This window comes from Octopus bimaculoides, chromosome 1 (genome assembly GCF_046866305.1).
Source record: "Octopus bimaculoides isolate indiv1 chromosome 1, ASM4686630v1, whole genome shotgun sequence".
NCBI classification, from domain to species: domain Eukaryota; kingdom Metazoa; phylum Mollusca; class Cephalopoda; order Octopoda; family Octopodidae; genus Octopus; species Octopus bimaculoides.
The window spans coordinates 183,552,251-183,572,940 of NC_142928.1; the positions used below are offsets into that span (position 1 = coordinate 183,552,251).

The 20,690-nt window shown below is 35.2% G+C and overlaps 1 protein-coding gene across 2 annotated transcripts in view; it reads left to right on the forward strand.

Moving 5' to 3' along the window:
• Positions 1-20,690, forward strand: part of LOC106872705 (ceramide synthase 6) — a 112,498-nt gene that overhangs the window by 88,872 nt on the left and 2,936 nt on the right. For both annotated transcript variants that reach the window (XM_052973080.2, XM_052973076.2), the window contains 6 exons: positions 864-921; positions 2,439-2,489; positions 10,392-10,484; positions 11,081-11,209; positions 16,797-16,903; positions 19,075-19,231. In XM_052973080.2, the coding sequence (XP_052829040.1) occupies positions 864-921; positions 2,439-2,489; positions 10,392-10,484; positions 11,081-11,209; positions 16,797-16,903; positions 19,075-19,231 (595 nt within the window). The remainder of the gene's footprint in view (positions 1-863; positions 922-2,438; positions 2,490-10,391; positions 10,485-11,080; positions 11,210-16,796; positions 16,904-19,074; positions 19,232-20,690) is intronic.

Genomic DNA, 20,690 nt, shown 5'->3' on the forward strand with positions numbered 1-20,690 from the left:
CTTATCCACAGTACAGGAGGTGGGGTATATGAGCCGCTTGGTGAAACTGTTCATGTACTGTTTAAATTAAAATGGTGGGAGGAAGGGGGGCGGCGATTGTAACGAGTATGCAAACACACACACTGTGTTCATAACCTGTGCAAACAAATACCAATCTTCATAGTTAAACAGACTTACAAGGAGTCGTAATATTTAATTATTATTCTTATTATCATTATTATTATTATTATTATTATTAAGGTGGCGAGCTGGCAGAATCATTAGCACACTGAATGAAATGCTTAGTGGTGTTTTACCTGTTGCTAAGTTCTGAGTTCCAATTCTGCCGAGGTTGACTTTACCTTTCATCCTTTTGGAGTCGATAAAATAAGTACCAGTTGATGACTGGGGTTGATGTAATCGACAAGTCCCCTGGCTCCCAAAATTTCAGGTCTTGTCCCTTTAATAGGAGGAATCATTATTATTAATAATAATAATACCATATTAATACACATGTACATTTTAATCAGCATCTTCATCATATAAACATTATGCAATGAGGAAGACAGGCTGAAATACATGTGGCCTTGGCAAATGGGATATTATGAGAAATGGGAAATTTATAAACATTGACTGTCACATTTGAATAAAATATGAACTTAAAAACTTAGCTGTTGATTCAAAAGCTGGGGGGAAAAAAAGTTTTTAGTGCATTAACGCATAGAAATATTTAAAGCAACTTTGCATGTAGGACCTGGGGGTAGGGAATTTTTTGAGATTTTTTCCTTGAAAAAAAAATTGATCTTATATGCCATCAAATATTGTATTGAATTAATTCCACTTAGAAACGTTTTGGAATATTTTCTTACCATTTTCTTTCTTAGATGGCGTTGTACATTTTATTCTGCAATATTCATTTATGGAATGGTGATGCTTTTGGATGTAAGTAACTGTAATCATTTTTATTAAAAAAAATTTAATTTAAAGTTAACAGCTTCTAGAATTCTAACACCTCTGGTATCCATGTTAGTTTTGTATGTTTCTTTTATTTTTTTCTTAATATAACAATTTAAGTATTGCTTACCATTTCTTTTTGGCATGTCCCTGCAGTTAAGAACTTCACTTTGCAACCATATGGTTTCATTTTCTAACTACATGACAATGGTACTATAGCCTTGGGCTGACCACTGCCACATGAGTGAAAGTTGGTTGACAGAAACCCATTGTATGTATGTGTGTTTGTCTCCATGTGTCTTTGCACTTACACTGCTTGGGCAGTAGTAACATTTGTTTATATCCTACATGAACAGTATGTCTGGTAGCTCACTGGTTTCACAATGTATTAGGACCAGTGGAATGAAGTACTTTAGTTGTAAACAAGTAAATGTTATCAGAAAGAGCATCCAGCATACTGCCTCAGTATGTTCTATCCACCCCATGTCAGAAATGGGCATAAAAAGTACAATGATGAATGACTTAGAATACATTGTACAAGAGAATAGATTTTAGTTTAATGATATTCTAGTATTGTGTCAGAAGTGGGCATGATCTTTTTATTAATCATATATATTGCCCCTTCCTCCTAATGGCTTTTTGAGTGTCTCAACAGCTTTTTGTTGTTCACTGTACTTCCATGTTCCACAAAATCAAGGTGAATGATGCCTTCATCTTTCCAAAAATCAGTTACTATCACTTTTCTGTGTCAGTTGTTGACTCTTCTTAATCCCTGGAGAAAAGGTGTGATAACATTCCATGGATTGAGCCTTTATTTCCAGATTATAAAGATATGCCCACATTTCATAACCTGTTGCCAGTTTGGCAAAATAAAGGTGTCTTGATTGGCTTCAGACACTTCTAGTAAATCAGAACAAACTTTCATGCTTCTCTCAGTTAAGTGTCAACTGCTGAGGTACTCACTTTGCTCACACTTTTCAGTACTCTGCTTTCCACCATCTTTTAGTAACATATTGTGCCATAAACTCACAAATTGTGACACATTCATCTGTGTAAGTCAATTTGCCCACTTAATAGTGATTCATATTAGTGGTTGCAGTCGATGGTCTCGTACCACATGATTTTTGTCTACTTCATCCATTTGTGAAGATTGCTTTTGTCAGTGGTGTCATCTCCATAAAGAACCTGTAGCCTTCTGTGGATGTCAGACAGCCTGAACTCCTCCTTTTCCAAGAACTCGATAACAGCCTGTTGTTTCATGTGGAACCCATTATTTTCCTGCAATGAAACCAAGGAAGGAGAGTTACTACAGAGGACATGTACAGTTTGAATGACCTACATCAGTTAATAGAAATAGTTTTGCATTACTTTCAGTATAACTCTTCTATTTTTGAATGCCTATAACAGTGGTTATTTTACTTCCCTTTCCTTCTACGAGCATAATTTTTTAAAATTACTTTTAATTGTATTGATGATGCTTCAGATGTGTTGTATTTCCTTTGTAGAAAGTCTGGCTGTGGAAACCTGTTAATTGTTGGATAGGCTATCCACATCATGTAAGATTACAATTTTTATACAGTTTAAAGCTTTTATAAAATGTTTTTGTTGTTTTTTTTTTTTTTTCCTCCTCAAAATATTTCAGTGTGTTGTTTTATTTCACTAAAATTTAAATATGTAAGATGACACTTCAAAAAAGAACGTGCATAAAATTGATAAACTAAGAAAAGTCCGATGTGCAGATGTGGTTGTGTGGCAAGAATTTGCTTTCCAACCACATGATTTCAAGTGCAGTTCCACTGCATTGTACTTTGGACAATTGTTTTTTATTAAAACTCTGGACTGATCAAAGCTTTATAAGTTGGACTTGGTAGACAAAAACTAAAAGAAGCCTATCATGTGTGTGTATTACTGTCTCCTTATCTGACATCATGTGATGGCTGTGAGTCCTATCATCATGTAAATGGTGTCATCCATTTCCAATCATCCATGAAAACATGTCTGGCCTTGGGGAAATATTACCTTACCCAAGTAAGGTGAGTATTGGTGACAGGAAAGGTATCCAGCCATAGAAAATCTACCTTAACAAATTCTGTCTGCCTTGTACAAGCATGGAAAAGTAGATAAGTTATGAAGACATTCTTGAAAGCAAAAATATACATTGACTGCGATAGTTGTTTCAAGCTTTCATGGTTACTTTCTAAAAATATAAAACTAAATTTGAAACAGTTTCAGCCAAAATTGTCTGTAGAAGCGAAGATGAACAAAAAACGTATTTTTAGTTTATTCCTAATATTGTTACTTTTATAAAATTCTTTAGAAATGAAAGGAATAAATTAATTTCAACCTTTAACTGCAGAATTAACTTTCATGGTTATTCCAAGAATGGTATTAAATATCTACCAAAAAATAGAATTGGTATTTTCTGTGAGTCACATTGATTCAATAGACTTGACAGAAAATAGTTTCAAACATGACACACCTTAACAAAAGATAGATTAGCATATAAAACTGTTTTCCACAGTTAAAGGTAATTAAATTTTGAGTGGATATATCTGAATTCTGCAGTAAAAGGGTTGATAAAAGACAGTGAAAAATAAAGTATTTAAAAAAAATAATAGTAAATAAACCAAAAGAATTATTTTATGTTTGCAACCATAATATTTTTAAAATATTATTCTAGCTTTACTTAGTATATGAATATTTTTATAGAAGTTAACATGAATAAAAACTTTTTTTTTTTCAGTTGGTTGTTAGAAATATTTTAAAACTAAATGGAAAAGGGAAGAAAAAAACTCTCACTAAATAACTTTTTTTTTTTTACGAATAAATTGAGCAAATATTGGAAACTGGGATTATTTATTTGTTTTTATTTTCATCTGTTCTTACTTGCTTTTTATCGTTATATATTTTTAGTATGTTTTTATTTTTTATTTCTTTCTCTATATTTTTGTGTGTTTTTATTTCCTTTTTTTTATATTTTTGTCAGTAATTAAGTTATGATACAGCTTCTTTATGTTTTGAATATTTTCTTAATTTCCTTCTTTGAACAAAAAGAAATTTAGACATTTCTGGTGACTAAAAACTTTTGGCAATAAACTAGAATGGAAACCTGTTACTTCAAAACTAGTTAGAATATAGTTTGCACATAAAACTAGTTAAAATATCGTTTTCACATTAATGATAGCTGTTAGGCTATATATATATATATATATATATATATATGTGATGTTAGTTATGGCCAGTTGATAGGGTTACCCATGATTTCACGTTCATAAAGTGCTTAGCTTTATGGACATGAAACCTTGGGTAACCCTATGAACTGGCCATAACTAACATTCTCTAAATACTCTACTGCTCTATAACTTAGTGTGTGCTTTTCTTTTGGATTTATGATTTACTGACAATATATATGTATATATATGTGTGTATGTATATATATATATATATATATATATATATATATTAATAGTAATAATTTATAGTCTAAATGTCATTTTGTGTAACAGCTGTTCTGAATGAAATGGATGTTTATCCCTATAAAATATAAAACCTGACAAATCTAGTTCTCTTGACACTATCTAATGTAAGTTGTTATCAGCTGGTTTCAGATTCCTTCCATGCTGAAGGTTTTTATTACTGGTTAAAAAGTTATATTCTATGTATTGTTAAACCAAGAGTGGACTTGATCATAGCTTTACATAGCAGTGTTGTCAAGTTTTTACCTTTAGTGTGAAGTAGTTAGTAAGGACCAGGTTCCTGTGAATTGAACAGCTATGTCTTTGGGAGCTAAATAAGAGTAATCAAAGGATTGCTTATCTGACTTGCAGGAAATTCGTCCAGAAATTTCTCTGATGCAGGATCACTTAGTGAGAAATTTAAGGTTTAGGTAAGTGTTCACAAGGCTTTGTCTTGAGTTCATAAATGTTCATCCTAACACTTGGAATCCATTGAATTGAAAATCAAGAGAGAATGGCTTGGTGGGAATGTTTTATAAGCAAATATCATGGACAAACTGCAAGAGAAGTTTGATATAAGAGATGGTGGTCACATACAGCTGTTTGTTGTAGATGTGATCTTTTATTGATCAGTGTTGGTTTCAGTATGACACAGAACCAAATCAGCAATTAGCATAAAACATCTTGATGCGTGATATTTCAATTTATCAGTGTTTAGATAATGGACCTCTGGTTATTTACAATATGGGATATAACACTGTTGCCCGAAGAATCTGGAATGCTCAACTAAATAATTTCTCTACAAGTGTAACTGTGTGGTAATAAGTTAGCTTCACAACTGCATGGTTCCGGGTTCAGTCCCATTGTGTGGTAGCACCTTAGGCAAGTGTCTTTTACTATAGCCTTGGGCTGACCAAAGCTTTGTGAGTGAATTTGGTAGACAGAAACTGAAAGAAACCCATCGTGTGTGTGTGTGTGTGTGTGTGTGTATGTATATATATATATATATATATATATATATATATATATATATATATATGTGTGTGTGTGGTTTTGTGTCTGTGTCCCCCACCATCACTTGACAACCGGTGTTGGTGTATTTACATACCTGTAACTTAGTGGCTTGGCAAAAAAAACCCCAAAAAACAATAAAACAAGTACCAGGCTTTTAAACAAAGTACTGGGGTTGATTCTTTTGACTAAAATTCTTCAAACTGTTGCCCCAGCATGGCCACAGTCTGATGACTGAAACAGGGTAAAAGATAAAGGATAAAAAGGAAAATAAGAACTACTTCAGTAGTAATAGTAAAATAGCTATCGTTTTAAGGGTTGTTTGAAGGTGGAGTTTGCATTTAGAAATTGTTGCTTATCAGAAATAAGCTGCAATGTTGTTAGCTTGTTCTTAGGAGATAAGGTGTTTTTTAGGGCAGACCTGGTTAATAGAAATCTTGAAATGCCAGTATGTGAGGAACTGATACTATTAAAAGGAGAAAAAGAGAACTAAACAAAAATATGCAATAGAAAATAATTAATTTAAAAAAGTGCTAGATGTGATTTGTTTTAATTTCAATTTTTTTTTCCTTTTTTGGTATTTCGGTTGATTGAACAATTTTAATTTTCTTCTCTTGTACTTATGCTTTATTTTAAAGCTATTATGTTTAATCTTCTCTAAGCCCCCCCCCCCCAACTATGCTAGTGTTGCGTATTTTTAGACATAACAATGAAGTCAATATATGTAGGTGTAGGCATGGTTGTGTGGTTATGAAGCTCACTTTACAATCATGTGATTTAGAGTTCAGTCCCACTGCACGGCACCTTGGGAAAGTGCCTTCTACTACAGCCCCAGGCTGACCAATGCCTTGTAAGTGAATTTAGTCTGGTCGATGGAAATTGTGTGAAAGCCTACCATAACTGTAAGTGTGGCTGTTACTAGTGTCATGTAATTGGCCCCTGTGCCAGTGGCATGTAAAAAAGCACCCATTACACACTTGGAGTGGTTGGCATTGGGAAGGGCATTCAGCTGTAGAAACTATGCCATATCAGATTGGAACCTGATGCAGCTCTCCAGCTTACTAGTTCCAGTGAAACTATCTGACCCATGCCAGCATGGAAAGCGGACGTTAAATGATGATGATGATGATGATATGTATGTATTTATATATAGAATGCGTATATTTGTCTCTCACCACCACTTGGTAACTGGTGCTGGTTTGTTTACATCCCTGTAACCTATCAGTTTAGCAAAAGACTACAACAGAATAAGTACCAGTCTTAAAAATGAGTACTTGGGTTGATTTGTTTGAGTAAACACTTTGAGGGAGTGAAGGGCTCAGCATAGTTACAATCCAATGATTGAAACAAGTAAAAATAAAGATATGTAGCAACTGAGAAACTTGTTGTTGTTGTCCAACTCTAGATCAACCTTAATTGCACTGACTCGTGGTCAAAGATATTCCAGCCATGTCTATTATGGTTTTCTTCCGAGACTACATTCAACGTGTCTTTCCTGTTTTAAAACGAGTGCAATTTGAGGGACATTTAGTTGATATTTTTTAGCTAGTTGACCATGCTCATTGATGTTTTCTCCTTAGTTCAGCAGGATAAGCAATAATGTATGTAAAGAGATGAACATTGTTGTTTGCTAGAGTTTCTGGAGAGATGGACGTGTGGTTCACCTGAGTATCCGGAGAGACAAACAGTGTGGTTCTGCTGGAGCAGCTTGAGAAACATAGTGTAGTTGAGTGGAGTATCATCATCATCATTGTTTAACGTCTGCTTTCCATGCTAGCATGGGTTGGACGATTTGACTGAGGACTGGTGAACCAGATGGCTACACCAGGCTCCAATCTGATTTGGCAGTTTCTACAGCTGGATGCCCTTCCTAACGCCAACCACTCCGAGAGTGTAGTGGGTGCTTTTTACGTGCCACCGGCACGAAGGCCAGTCAGGCGGTACTGTCAACGACCACACTCAAAATGGTGTATTTTACGTGCCACCTGCACAGGAGCCAGTCCAGCGGCACTGGCAATGATCTCGCTCGAATGTCTTGTGTGGTGTATTAAAATATCTGGAGAGATGGATAAGGTGGTACAGCAGACTGTGGAGAGATGATTGAATTAGTTCATCAGACTAGCCAGCTCGCTTGCTAGTCTGTGCTGGTGAAGCATTTATGGAATTGATTTGCTTCTGGCTGATCTGAAAATGGTAAATAAAGAGACCCAGATAACATTTACAACATATAGATCTATGCATGTGACTCTCTGAGTATCATGAGGAGGAAATGTTGCTTTTTAGTAAATGAATTAACAGTGCAGTGCTGCAGCATGTATTGTAAAGTGACTGTTTCATACATTTGACACAGTCCAGTGAATAGAAGTAAATAAATGAATAATAAATAAATAACATGATGGATGATGTAATAAAAGTAATGTAAGCCAGAACAGACAATAAAAGAAATAATACATTATATATTTACTTAATCCCTTGTTGAGCAGAGTGGCGCAGTTGAAGTGTAATGGGCTCATAACACTGGGGTTCTGTAGATCGAAACCACACTCTGCAAAGAAATGGAGACTATTTTCAATATTTATTTATTGCATCTGAGTTGTCTGCAAATATACCAACCATATATACATTTATATCTATCTACAGGAGTAGATACAAATTATATTATGCAACAAAAATCTATATAGAGCCAAGGGATTATTGACTGACCTGGGTACACCAAAACTCAAGTAATGGGGTATATAGCTTAGTATATAGGATCATCTTGGAAGATGAACACTGCAGTTTGCCAAAGTATCTGAAGAGACAAATGATGTGGCTTAAGTGTGGTTTGCCTGAGTATGTGAATAGATGACCAGAACAGTTTGCTAGAGTATCTCAACAGACAATCCCAACTATTTTGCTCCAAGTTATTCATGACTATACATATAGTACTTCAAGATGTTACTTTTGTCACATATCATTGCATGCTCATCATCAATTATCTTCCATCTCATTTTGTTGCATTATTTCTTCACATTGTATTTGTAATAACTTACTTGCTGGCCTGGGTTCATAGAATTGTTTGCTGCATTAAAATATTAAAATGGCAGCATTAACTAACAGAAGTGTTAGTTGCCTACTAGACACCAGATGTAAAGATATTTTGGCCATTTATTCTCTGATTCTATCCTCATAGATTTGAGAAAAAAAAATTTCATATTTGTATCTTGAATAGCTTTTCACTCTTTGATATATATATATATATATAGAGAGAGAGAGAGAGAGAACATGGGAGATATCAGAAGTGTTTATTGAATTTAGTGTACTATTTGTAGTTAGATGAATAAGATGCCAGGTAAATTACTAAAACAGATAGGAAAAATGGGTGGGGTTGGGGACTAATGAAAAAAAGCACAAAATAGCAATTTGAGAAATGTATTTATAAAGTAAAATAAAATAGAAGCAACTTAGAAATGCAGAATGTGTTAATTATAAATTGAGAGCTACATTTGTGGAATGGCTGCCATTAAGAAAGAATTGAATGGCATTATAGGATATGTGATGCTTAGTATCTAAGATGAAAACCCAGAGAAACGTTATAATGGTGTGTATAGGATTTATAATGTGTATAAATGTGGAATGGCACTACTTGTAATATTTTGTCTCAGAGAAATTTTCTCAATGGCTTGTGTGTTAAAACACAGGGCTTCGATCAGAATGCTGGTGGATCACCAGACAATGCTTTGACCTGATTTGGTCTCCTCACTGATGAATACCTCAGATATCCTGAACCAAGCCAAAAATGCTTTGTTTCACTTGAAAAATTGATAATGTATTGTGTGCAATCTAGCCAGGCTAGAAACGAGTTAATATATGCATGTGAAACAGCCTCAAATTAATACTAGTGGTATAATATTTTTAGAATATGATGAAAATTGAAGGCTATTTGGATGCTATATTTTTGTCAGCTGAGTAGATATTGTGAGGCACATAAAGATGTACTAAAGAGAGCCTTTGGTTAAGCCTTTGGTATTTAAACTGGCTGTGTCCACCCCAGCTATTTTACCTGTTTTATGTTCAAACCAGACAGATTTGGCTTCTCACACTTACCTCACAATGTCATTCTAAAAATAAACAATCACATCATTAAAATTTCAAGGCTACAAGATAATACATGATTAATTCAAAACAATGTGAATAAATAAGCATTACATTTGACAGAGAAATCTGAATGCTAAAGGGTTAAATTACATACTTTCAACAGAAAGTGAGAGGGATGTTTAGTAGCAGTGTTTGACTATCCAAATCAGCAATCCAGTATACTAATATTGTTGAGCTAATCCTGGTATGCAATCTTATTATTTCCTTTACATGTATATAACTTGTACTGATGTAGGTACTCAGTATTGTTAATGATAAAAATTTCAGTGGATCAGTGGAACATTGTACTTAAGATTTGAACATTAAAGGTATTGATACTGTATCATGATCAGCTGTACCTCTGAAGGTGGGCTCATTTCAGTTTTGTGCCTAATGAAACCAGGTATACACAAGCGGGTAGTAAAGAGTATTAAATTACCAAATGATGTTTAACAATGGTAAGAATTGACATTTGTGTAGAATTAAAATTTAAAGACTTGCACTTAAAAAATTTTTTTTCTTTTTTAATGCAACTTTTAGAAGTTTTATGTTTGAGTTGCTGCTAAAATGATTAACTGAAGTAGAGGCTTTAATTATTAATGGTGCTTCAAGTAAAGAAAATATCTAACGAGGGGTTAGATATTGCTTATCAGGAAACATCCTGATGTTATGGAAACATGAGAAGTAACACTAGGTCAAAAGGCCTAAGATAAAGAAAACTGGAAACTCTTAGGTGAGGTGACAGTTTGGAAGAAGCTATTTTAGATTCCTCTCACTCTTCACATCATCAGACACTGACTGCTTATTTGATCATGATGTAATATCGACAGTTCATATCAGCATATCTAAACTAAGGTTTTTAATTTATCTTTTCAGCATGTGAGCAATGATATCTTTTGGTTTTACATAATAGAGATTGGCTACTACCTCTCCAGTTTGGTGCTTCATTTCACAGATGTGCGTCGAAAGGTAAAAAGCATTTACATATTTGTTATTAAGTGCCATGTCGTAATTTTTTCTTCAACATTTTTGTCCAGAACTAGGCTTCTGGCTCCTATAGTGTAAAGGACTACAAAGAAGAAGAAAGGGAGTTTACAAATTCAAAGGATGTTGACTACCCAAAAGCTTAAAGGATTGAATATCATGGACTAGAGGAAAACAAGACAATGGTAACAAGTTCCAGAGAACAGCAGTTCAAAGAAAGAAGCTAACAGAATAAAAGACATATGACTAAGAGGAAGATCAACAGAGAAATGATGCACTTGGGAAGAGGAGTGACACTTACTGGTCTAATACTCTCTGCCAAGACCTTTAAGTTTATCTGAGTAATGATCATGGAAATATCTATGGAGAAGACATATATACATATATCATCATCATCGTTTAACGTCCGCTTTCCATGCTAGCATGGGTTGGACGATTTGACTGAGGACTGGTGAAACCGGATGGCAACACCAGGCTCCAATCTAATTTGGCAGAGTTTATATATATATATATATATATATATATAATGTATGTCTATATATATTACATTTGGAATTTACTCTTGTATTTATTATTTACAGGACTTTTGGGAACTCTTCATTCACCATATTATAACTTTATTGTTGCTGACTTTCTCATGGATTCAGAATATGATCAGAGTTGGTACTTTGGTGCTAGTAATTCATGACACTGTTGATCCCCTTGTAGAGGTAAGTGTCTTACATTTTTTGTCATGTTGGGATATTCGTTCATATTTCAGTTCAAATTGCCTTTTTATTTTTTTCTTTCTTATAAAATTCACTTCTCTTTTTTAACAACGATATGTTTATCAAATGGTACATTGATTAATCTTCCTTGCAGAAATACACATCAGTGAAACTATGGCTGTATCTATACTTTAAGTATTGAGTATTTTCATGTGTAGACCTCAATGGTGCCAGTGATATGAGAAAAAAGTACCCAGTTACACTCTGTAAAATAGTTGACATTTGGAAGGGCATCCAGCTGTAGAAGCCAAGGCAGATACTGGACCTTGGCACACCAGCCTCTAACAAACATTCTAGTCCATGCCAGCAAAGAAAATAGATGTTAAAGGATGATCTAAACAGGATCTTTTTATGGTTTAGTTAAAGGAGAAGGCAAGGAAGTTAACCTCAGGTTGGAGATCTGATCTGAATATTTGCAACAGACTGGACTCCTAAAGGCATCTGTGAATCCAGTTTAAACAGGGTGTCAGATTGAGCCCTATCACCCACACACATGAACAGCTCTTCCGATCTAGTTTCACACAGTTTCTTGCTAACACTGGTCCAAAGTGCTGTGTAGAAGTATTAAACCTCAAATCCTTGTCATTGCAAAGTACACTTCTTAACCACACAGTCACTCCTGCTCATTTCTTGTCAATAATCACACAGCAAATGGTAAGCATCAGGATAGCCTTCATAGAATGAGGTTTCAATTTCCAACTTTAGTTGAAGCAGAAATTACTTTTGAGTAGGGTATAGACATCACAATGTATACTTGTAATCCCCTAAAACTTCAAGCCCTTAGGTGAACATAGATTTATTTAACTGACTTCCATAGGTTACAGTTCTTCTACCAACCTTCTTCATGCAGTATTAATTTCAGTATGCCAGAAATTATGTGTACATGTTTGCATTAATGTGTGCTCAAGCATTATACAATACAGTTGTATATTCACAAATTAATGCAAATAAAGAAAGCTAGCTCATCACATCACCAGAACATCATAGTTACATCAACAGTTCAACTCTAAATATTCTGTTATGGGAGAATCCTGAACACCCCCACATGACTGAAGGTGGACTGATTACAATAAATAAGAACTGAGTGAACTGTCAAGGGGGTACTTGACAGTATTAGTTCAACCGTGTTGGTTTATTGTTAGTTCAATGTGTGTTGGTTTAACAGTCAGTAGCTGAACAGTGTATACTGAATATCACACCTGTGTTCGAGTACATGGAGTGATTTCTGTGTTAACATAAATATTCTGTAAAAGGTTATTTTAGATAACCAGGACCAACTATTTAGTTGTGTGACACTGTTTTATACCAGAGGTGTATACCTGCATCATAACATAGTCACACAAAATTCACTCCTTATATACACAGTGAATGGAAGGTTGGAACTGGACCATGGTGTTCTGGTGGTCTGATGAACTAGCTTTCTTTATTTCTATTTATTTGTGAATATACAATTGTATTTGTATAATACTGAGCATACATATTACTGCAAACATGTTTGCATAATTTCTTGTATACTGAAATTAATACTGCATGAAGAAAGCTGCAAAACATAAACGTCACCGACTGCTATCACGAGTAATTACTCGTGGCACGTGCCTGATATACATTTATAGATATGTACATTGTCATCATTTAATGTCCATGTTCCGTGCTGGCATGTGCTGGATGGTCTTACAGGTTTTGATGTGTCCAGGGGCTGTATTCAGTTTCAGTGTCTACACGCACATACATACATACATACATACATACATATATGTATGTATGTATGTATGTATGTATGTATGTATATATATATATACATATACACAACGGGCTTCTTTCAGTTTCCGTCTACCAAATCCACTCACAAGGCTTTGGTCGGCCTGAGGCTATAGTAGAAGACACTTGACCAAGGTGCCACGCAGTGGGACTGAACTCAGAACCATGTGGTTAGTAAGCAAGCTACTTACCACACAGCCACTCCTGCGCCTATAACTGATAAATTAAACCATGCTTAAAGTAAATTTTGGGGCTGATTTGTTCAACTAAAACCCTTCAAGATGGTGCCCCAGCATGGCCACAGTCCAATGACTGAAACAGGTTAAAAAAGTGACATTGTAACTGAATTTTCTTAAATTAGTTTATCAAATTATTTTTAATGGTAATGTTTATCGTATCTTGGGAGGGTCATTTTGCCAACAATAAGCACATGCACTGGTTCAGTTTCACTTCTTTATTAATCAGTTGGTTAGTTCTTTAACTACTTGCTTAATTAATCTATCGGTTGTTTGTCAGAGTCCTTTCTTTGTCATTCATGGCTTTATAAATGATAATGTCCTCTCTCCTCCTGGTCAGCTTCAAATCTGTCCTCCAGTTAATATTTATAGAATTATTAGTATGTCAGGTAAAATGCTTAGCAGCATTTCATCTGTCTACGTGTTCTGAGTTCAAATGCTACCAAGGTTGACTTTGCCTTTCAGCCTTTCGGGGTTGATAAAATAAGTACCAGTTAAGCACTGGGGTTGTTGTAATTGACTTAGGCCCTCCCCCTAAATTGCTGGCCTTGTGCCAAAATTCGAAATCAATATTTAGATAGCTGTATGGTCATGTACATGAAAAGGAGAGAGAGAAAGGAAGTGATTGTGCGTGCATATGCGTGTGTGACTGTGCATGTGTATGTGGGTGTGAATTTGTGTGTGTGTATTCTTAAAAGTGTTAAGCTATTAATAAATGGAGTTTTAGGTGAAATGTTTTGACAAGATAAAATTTAGGTTTCGAACTAGTTGTGATGAATGACAGAAAAAAAAAATGCTTCCGCCAAACTTCTACTCTCTGTGATTGTAATTAGATAAAATTGAATGTTTTCCTTAATTTCAATTTATATTTTGTTTCTTTATTTCCATATCTATCTTATCTAACTTTTAAAGTTTGCTATTGGCCACATTTGAAAGAAAAAAATAACACAGTAGATAGTAACTGGGGTTAGTTAGTTTTTTTCTTGTAAATTTGATATTTTGATAGTAGACATGTTTCTTTTTTTATTTGCAAATCTATTGGGTTGGCAACTAAGTTCCAGCCGTTTCTTTTGAATAAAAATTTTTTTGAAAGGTTTAATAAAAAATAACAACTAATTATTCAATAATGTATTCACCCTTGTTGTTTACAACTTCTTCCCAACGTTCAACAAGATTTTCAATACTTCGTTGGCAGAAATCACCCGATTTCCAATCAAAAAATTGATCCAACCAAGCTCTTAATTCTGCATCAGTATTGAATGAAACTCCATGCATAGCATTTGAAAGAGATCAAAAGAGGTGGAAATCCATTGGCGCCAAATCAGGAGAGTACAGCGATATGGCAGCACTTCCCAGCCATGAGTTTGAATGGCTTCCTTGGTCATATTGGTGATTTGAGGGTGGGCGTTGTCATGCAGCAGAAGAACTCCATGCTGCTGATTAAGTTTTTTCTCTTGAATAGCCGTGTTGAGTTGTTACATCTGTTGAACATAGAGTTCCATGTTGACCGTTTGGTTCCGTTCAAGCAATTCGTAATGGATAATCCCTTCCCAGTCCCACCATATGCACAACATCGTTTTACGCAGATGAGGATCTTGTTTCACGCGTGGTGTCACTTGTTTACTGGGGCTAAGCCATTCCTTACGCTGCTTCATATTGATGTACAGGCACTATTTTTCGTTGCCAGTAACGATTCAGTAAAGAAATTGTTGCTTGTGTCCATGAGTTGAGCTGTGACGAGCAAGCAAACCAGCTGAGATTGTGGCTCGTTGATTTTTGTTGTTGTCACATAAAGCATGTGGAACCCATGCTCCATACTTCTGAACCTTTCCCATAGAGTGAAGATGCTTCTCTATAGCAGTGTGGGAGCATTCCATTTTCTCTGCCAATTCCCTTGTTGTTTGACAAGTATTTTCATGCAAAAGTTGGTTTAATCACTTTTCATCGAACTCAACTGGACGGCCAAAACGAGGTATGCCTTTGAGGTCAAAATTTTCATTTTTGAACTTGGCATACCAATCACGAGTGGTTCTTTCAGCTATGGCACCCTCTCCATACACAGCACAAATGTCGTGAGCAGCTTTTGCGGCCTTAGAACCTTGATTAAAAGCAAAAAGGAGGTGTCAAAAATGTTCGTTTTTCTTAACTTGACATTACATTTTAATGATCTGAAGATTAACTAAAATTAACTAGAACAAAAAAAGAAAATAGATTCCAAAATTTAAAAATGAAATAAATTCCAAAATTTAAAAAAATGGTGGGAAATTAGTTGCCAACCCAATAATTACTTTTAATGCAAATAAATCTATGAAATGCATGGGCAGTGTATTTTAATTAATTTTGGAAATGATTTAGTTATTTTCAAGTAATTGTATAGTAATATAAAATAACTTTTTTCACTAAATTGGTATGTTAGACTGCTTGACTTTGGGATCCAACTTACAGATTGTTATGAAGGAAGTGTAGATATGGTTATATGGATAAGGTACTTGCTCTCCAACATATGGTCTTGGGTTGGGTTCAATCCCACTGCATGGCACCTTGGATGTATGTCTTTTACTACAGCCCCAGGTTGATCAATGTTTTGTGAGTGAGCTTGGTAGATGGAAATTCGAAGAAGCCTCTATATATATATATATATATATATATATATATGGGGCAGCTGATGATGGAGGTATGTTGGATTGTTGGTATGGCTGTGGAATAATATTATAACATATACTTTTGATATATATATATATATATATATATATATATATAAATAAAATAGCGTGAGAACAGAATGAAGTAAACAATGTGATTGCAGAATACCAAAAGCGCAAGTTTTGCTGGGCCAGATATGTCGCAAGGTTCACAGACAACAGGTAGACTTGTGCAGTTACTGGGTGGTATCCAAGAGTTTGGAGAAGGCCTCCACGACAACGGGAAGATGAGCTGGTCAAGTAATCTGGATCAAGATGGAAAAGAATGGCACAAACAAGTCTTAAGTGGAAGCATATTGCGGCCAGCTGTGGATAACAGCATTTGATGGTCTGGTCAATACTGTGGTGTGTGTGCGTGTGTGCGTGCGTGCGTGCGTGCGTGCGCTCGCTCTTGTCTAGATATCATGTGATATAAATGAGCATCACTGTCATACAAGAGATGTTTGTTTGTTTGCAGTCTTCCTTGAGAGACATGTCTATCTATGAGTAAAATTTTGCCTTGCTTAGAAACAGGTGAGCTGGCAGGATTGTTACTCTGCCAGACAGAATGCTTAGTCATATTTCTTCCAGTTCTGTACTTTCTGAGTACAAATTCTGCCATGGTTGACCTTGCCTTTCATCCTTTCAGGTTCAATAAAATAAGTACCAGTTAAGCACTGGGGTTAATATAATCAACTTACCCCCACCTCCTAAAATTGCTGGCCTCATCCCAGAATTTGAAGCCATTATTATTATCATTATTTATTTTCCCTGTAGTTATTCCATCTTATCCTTCTCGACATCTGCTCTTAAACACAAAAATATTCTTATAATTTCCTTTTCTTTTCTTCACAGTCTGCTAAAATGGCGAAATACTGTGGCAAGCTAGTTATGTGCGACATACTTTTTGTTGTTTTTGCTAGCACTTGGTTTATTACAAGGCTTGTGATATTTCCATGGAGGTAAGTACCAGTCTTCACTTTTCTGGAAATAACTTTATAAGCTTGAATGAAAAACATTTAATTTCACATCGCTTCAAATGGAGGTTGGTGGTGGTGGTGATGTTAATGATGAAGTTGGTAGCATTTGTTTACCATATCCTCTATCCTTGATCATTATTCTAATCCTCCTTAAGGTACTGTGTAAAACTGTGAAATTAGTCAAAATTGCGAACTTAAAATTCACTGACTTTATTACACCTACTTCTCATTTATGACTCTTTTAAAAACTTTCTTGCTGACTGCAATCTGCAGGTCTGCTTAGAGATTCACGTATTTCTTAGATCTTGTGTTGATAAACAAGATAGTTGGATGTAGATTTTCTTAAGGATGTCATTACAAATGGAATGAGGATGTTGTTCTTGATCATAATCTCTTAAAGTTCTCTCTGCACTAAATGAAATAAAGTTAGTTTCAAAGTTAATGGATAATTTTATTCTGAAAACCAAAATGTTACTACAATGTATATTTCCTTCTCTTGTCGCATTTTTGAAAATATCATCTTGCACCCCTAGGAGATGTTGGCTCCCCAGAGTGGGAATCCCTGCTTTACACATCCTACTATTCAATATATATATATATATATTTATTTTAACATTCTTCACGTTTATATTCCTGGGTTTTAATTATTTATTTCCCTGTATTGTCATTTGGCAGTACTTTAGTTAAACTGTATTATTTTAATATTTCAAGTGAGAAATCCGGTTGATCCTCCTACATATTTGTAATCTTAGGGCTGAAGAGATAATTTTGTGCTTCTGCCCTCACTCATTGTGAAGGTTTAGTTAAAACACTCCATAATAGTGATAAATGAATCATCTCCATGCACTTAGTAAATGGAACAAATGGTTGATTCATTGACACCAAACTCGTGGTCCACAGCAGCAAAGCTTCCACTGTCATATATTTTCCTGTTCATCTCTACCTTTTCCTGTTCATCTCTACCTTTTCCTGTAGAGAATAACACTTGTTTACTTCATTGGTTAGAGTCAGGTGCCTTCATATTTATGCTGTTCACTGTTCTCATGTTGATGTGTGCAAGTACATAAATCCATATTTAAAAAAATGAGCAGCTATACAGCTTGGTCATGTAAACAGAAGTGGTAGTCAGTGCATTCTGAGTAATTGACCATTGCAGGTGGTCACTGGGCACTTTTGGGGGAGGGGGGAACAAGCAAGATCTTTGACTGATTTCCAATTTGTGTTATCACAGATCAATCTGTGAAAAGCACATGGTTCAAAATTGAGTGTACCATGTTATGCTTATCACAGATAAATATAACATTAATGATTATAAATCAGTGATAAACAAGGTCACAAGTACTGGGGTTTTTTTTTGGCAGGTGTGGTAAATTTGACATGTCTTTTTTATGTTTGTTGTCAGTGTATAAAGTAAAGGCTTCTTAAGACTATTCTCAGTTGAAGAAGAGTTTCCAGCATTTTTGTGAGGAATTACACCATCCTGTAGAAATATTTTCTTTGCTTTAAAATGCAGATTTTTCTCTGGTTCAGAATATCGAATTCTTGAATTTGACTTTAAAGCCAAAAGTTCAAACTAGAAGCCATTAGATTACCATTTATTTTATTTTGTTCTGTCTGGTGTTTGCCACCAGATGGTGCTCGATTCTCTTCATGTTCCATCATTGGAACTTGGCAGACAACAGTGTCTGCCAAATTTCAATGGCAAGCCGAATAACTTGATTTCTCATGAATGATGTAATAGTTTGATAATTTCATATCTTGCCAGAGAATATTTGGCTAAATACTGGTCATAAAATTCTGAAAGTTACTCCTCCACAAACAGTGCAACTTCATGTAACTATGTCTATTCTAATACAATATTGTTATAGTTTAATTCTCATTACTAATATTCAAACTTTTGTTAGAAACAATCATTAATATTCAGTGTTTATCAGTAAATTGTTACAAAAAAAATAAAATGATAAATAAAATAAATGACCAATTATTACGAGGGAGAAATTGTAATTATTCATTGCATTTTTTAATTTGCTTAATGACCTCAAGAAATTCTCAAATTTTAAGGTCATTATAGTATAATGTGTTTGTATGTATAATCTAATGATTTTATTCACCTTTAACTGTTTAATACATGTTTTATATGTTTTTTGTTGTAGAATTGTATATAGTACATTGTTCTTGGCTCATCCAATTGTTGGTTTCTGTCCTGGCTGGTATATATATAATGGCTTGCTGCTTACACTTCAGTTTCTCCATATAAAATGGTTTCTTATAATATGTCGGGTTGCTGTTTATGCTATCAGAACTGGAAAAGTAAGTATCATTTTATTTATGGATAGTTTTTATGTAAATTATCATTTTCCTATTGAGAGGGATGACTGTGGCCATGCCGGAGTACCACCTTTAGTCGAGCAAATCGACCCCCGGACTTATTCTTGTAGAAGCCTAGTACTTATTCTATCAGTTCTTTTGCCGAACTGCCAAGTTACGGGGATGTAAACACACCAGCATTGGTTGTCAAGTGATGTTGGGGGTACAAACACACACATACATATATATATATATACATACATATATACGACGGGCTTCTTTCAGTTTCTGTCCACCAAATCCACTCAAGGCTTTGGTCGGCCCGAGGTTATAGTAGAAGACACTTGCCCAAGGTGGCGCGCAGTGGGACTGAACCCGGAACCATGTGGTTCATAAACAAGCTACTTACCACACAGCCATCACAGAGAGAGGGAGGGCACATGGTTTAGTGGTTAGATCATAAATGTCGAGGGTTCAATTCCTAGTGACACGTTGTGTCCTTGAGCGAGACACTTTATTTCCACATTGCTCTAATTCACTAAGCTGACAAAAATGAATAGTATCTGTATTTCAAAGGGCCAGCCTTGTTGCATCCTGTATCACATTGAATCTCCGAGAACTGTCATGGGTACACACGTGTCTGTGGAGTGCTCAGCCATTTGCATGTTGATTTCACGAGCAGGCTGTTCTGTTGATCAGATCAGCTGGAACCCTTGTCGTCGCCATAAGCAACAGTGTCACTTAGCTGTGCGTGTTTGTATATATATATATATATATATATATATATGTGCATACATACATACATATGAAGTTAGGTGCAGACATAGTTGTGTGGTTAAGAAGATTGCTTCTCAACTGTGATCTTGAGTTCAGTCTCACTGCATGGCACCTTGGGTGAGCATCTTTTCTTGTGGGTGGATTTGTTACACAGAAATTGTAAGAAGCCAGTTGTGTGTGTACACCCTTGTCATGGACATTACATGATGGCTGTAAATGTGCATGTCCATCATGCAAGTAATGTCATGTGTTTTTAGTCTTCCATGAAAAACATGCCTGACCGTGGCAAACAAATGAGGGTTGGTGACAGCAAGGGCTACAAGCTGTAGAAATTATGCCAAAACAAAGACAGGTGAATGAGGCATGTTCCAATGGGAGGGAATGGTGGGTAGTAATTGTTCATCTGTTTGCCTATCTTTCTTTCAATAATATTCAGCGGCAAAAGATGTAAACTAGTATATCAGAACAAAAATGTGTTGTGATATTTACTCCACCCAAGTTGCACAAACACTCCATTGTCACTCTCACCTATAGAATTAGTGATCAGATTGTTTGGAAACCTCTAAACCAATGATGTTATTGTTCACAGAATGCAATATATAGCTAAAACAATCTCACAGAGATGCGTGCTCACAAAGATGGCTAAAAGCCAAATATTGAAAGTAAATAATAGTCGGTGTTCTGA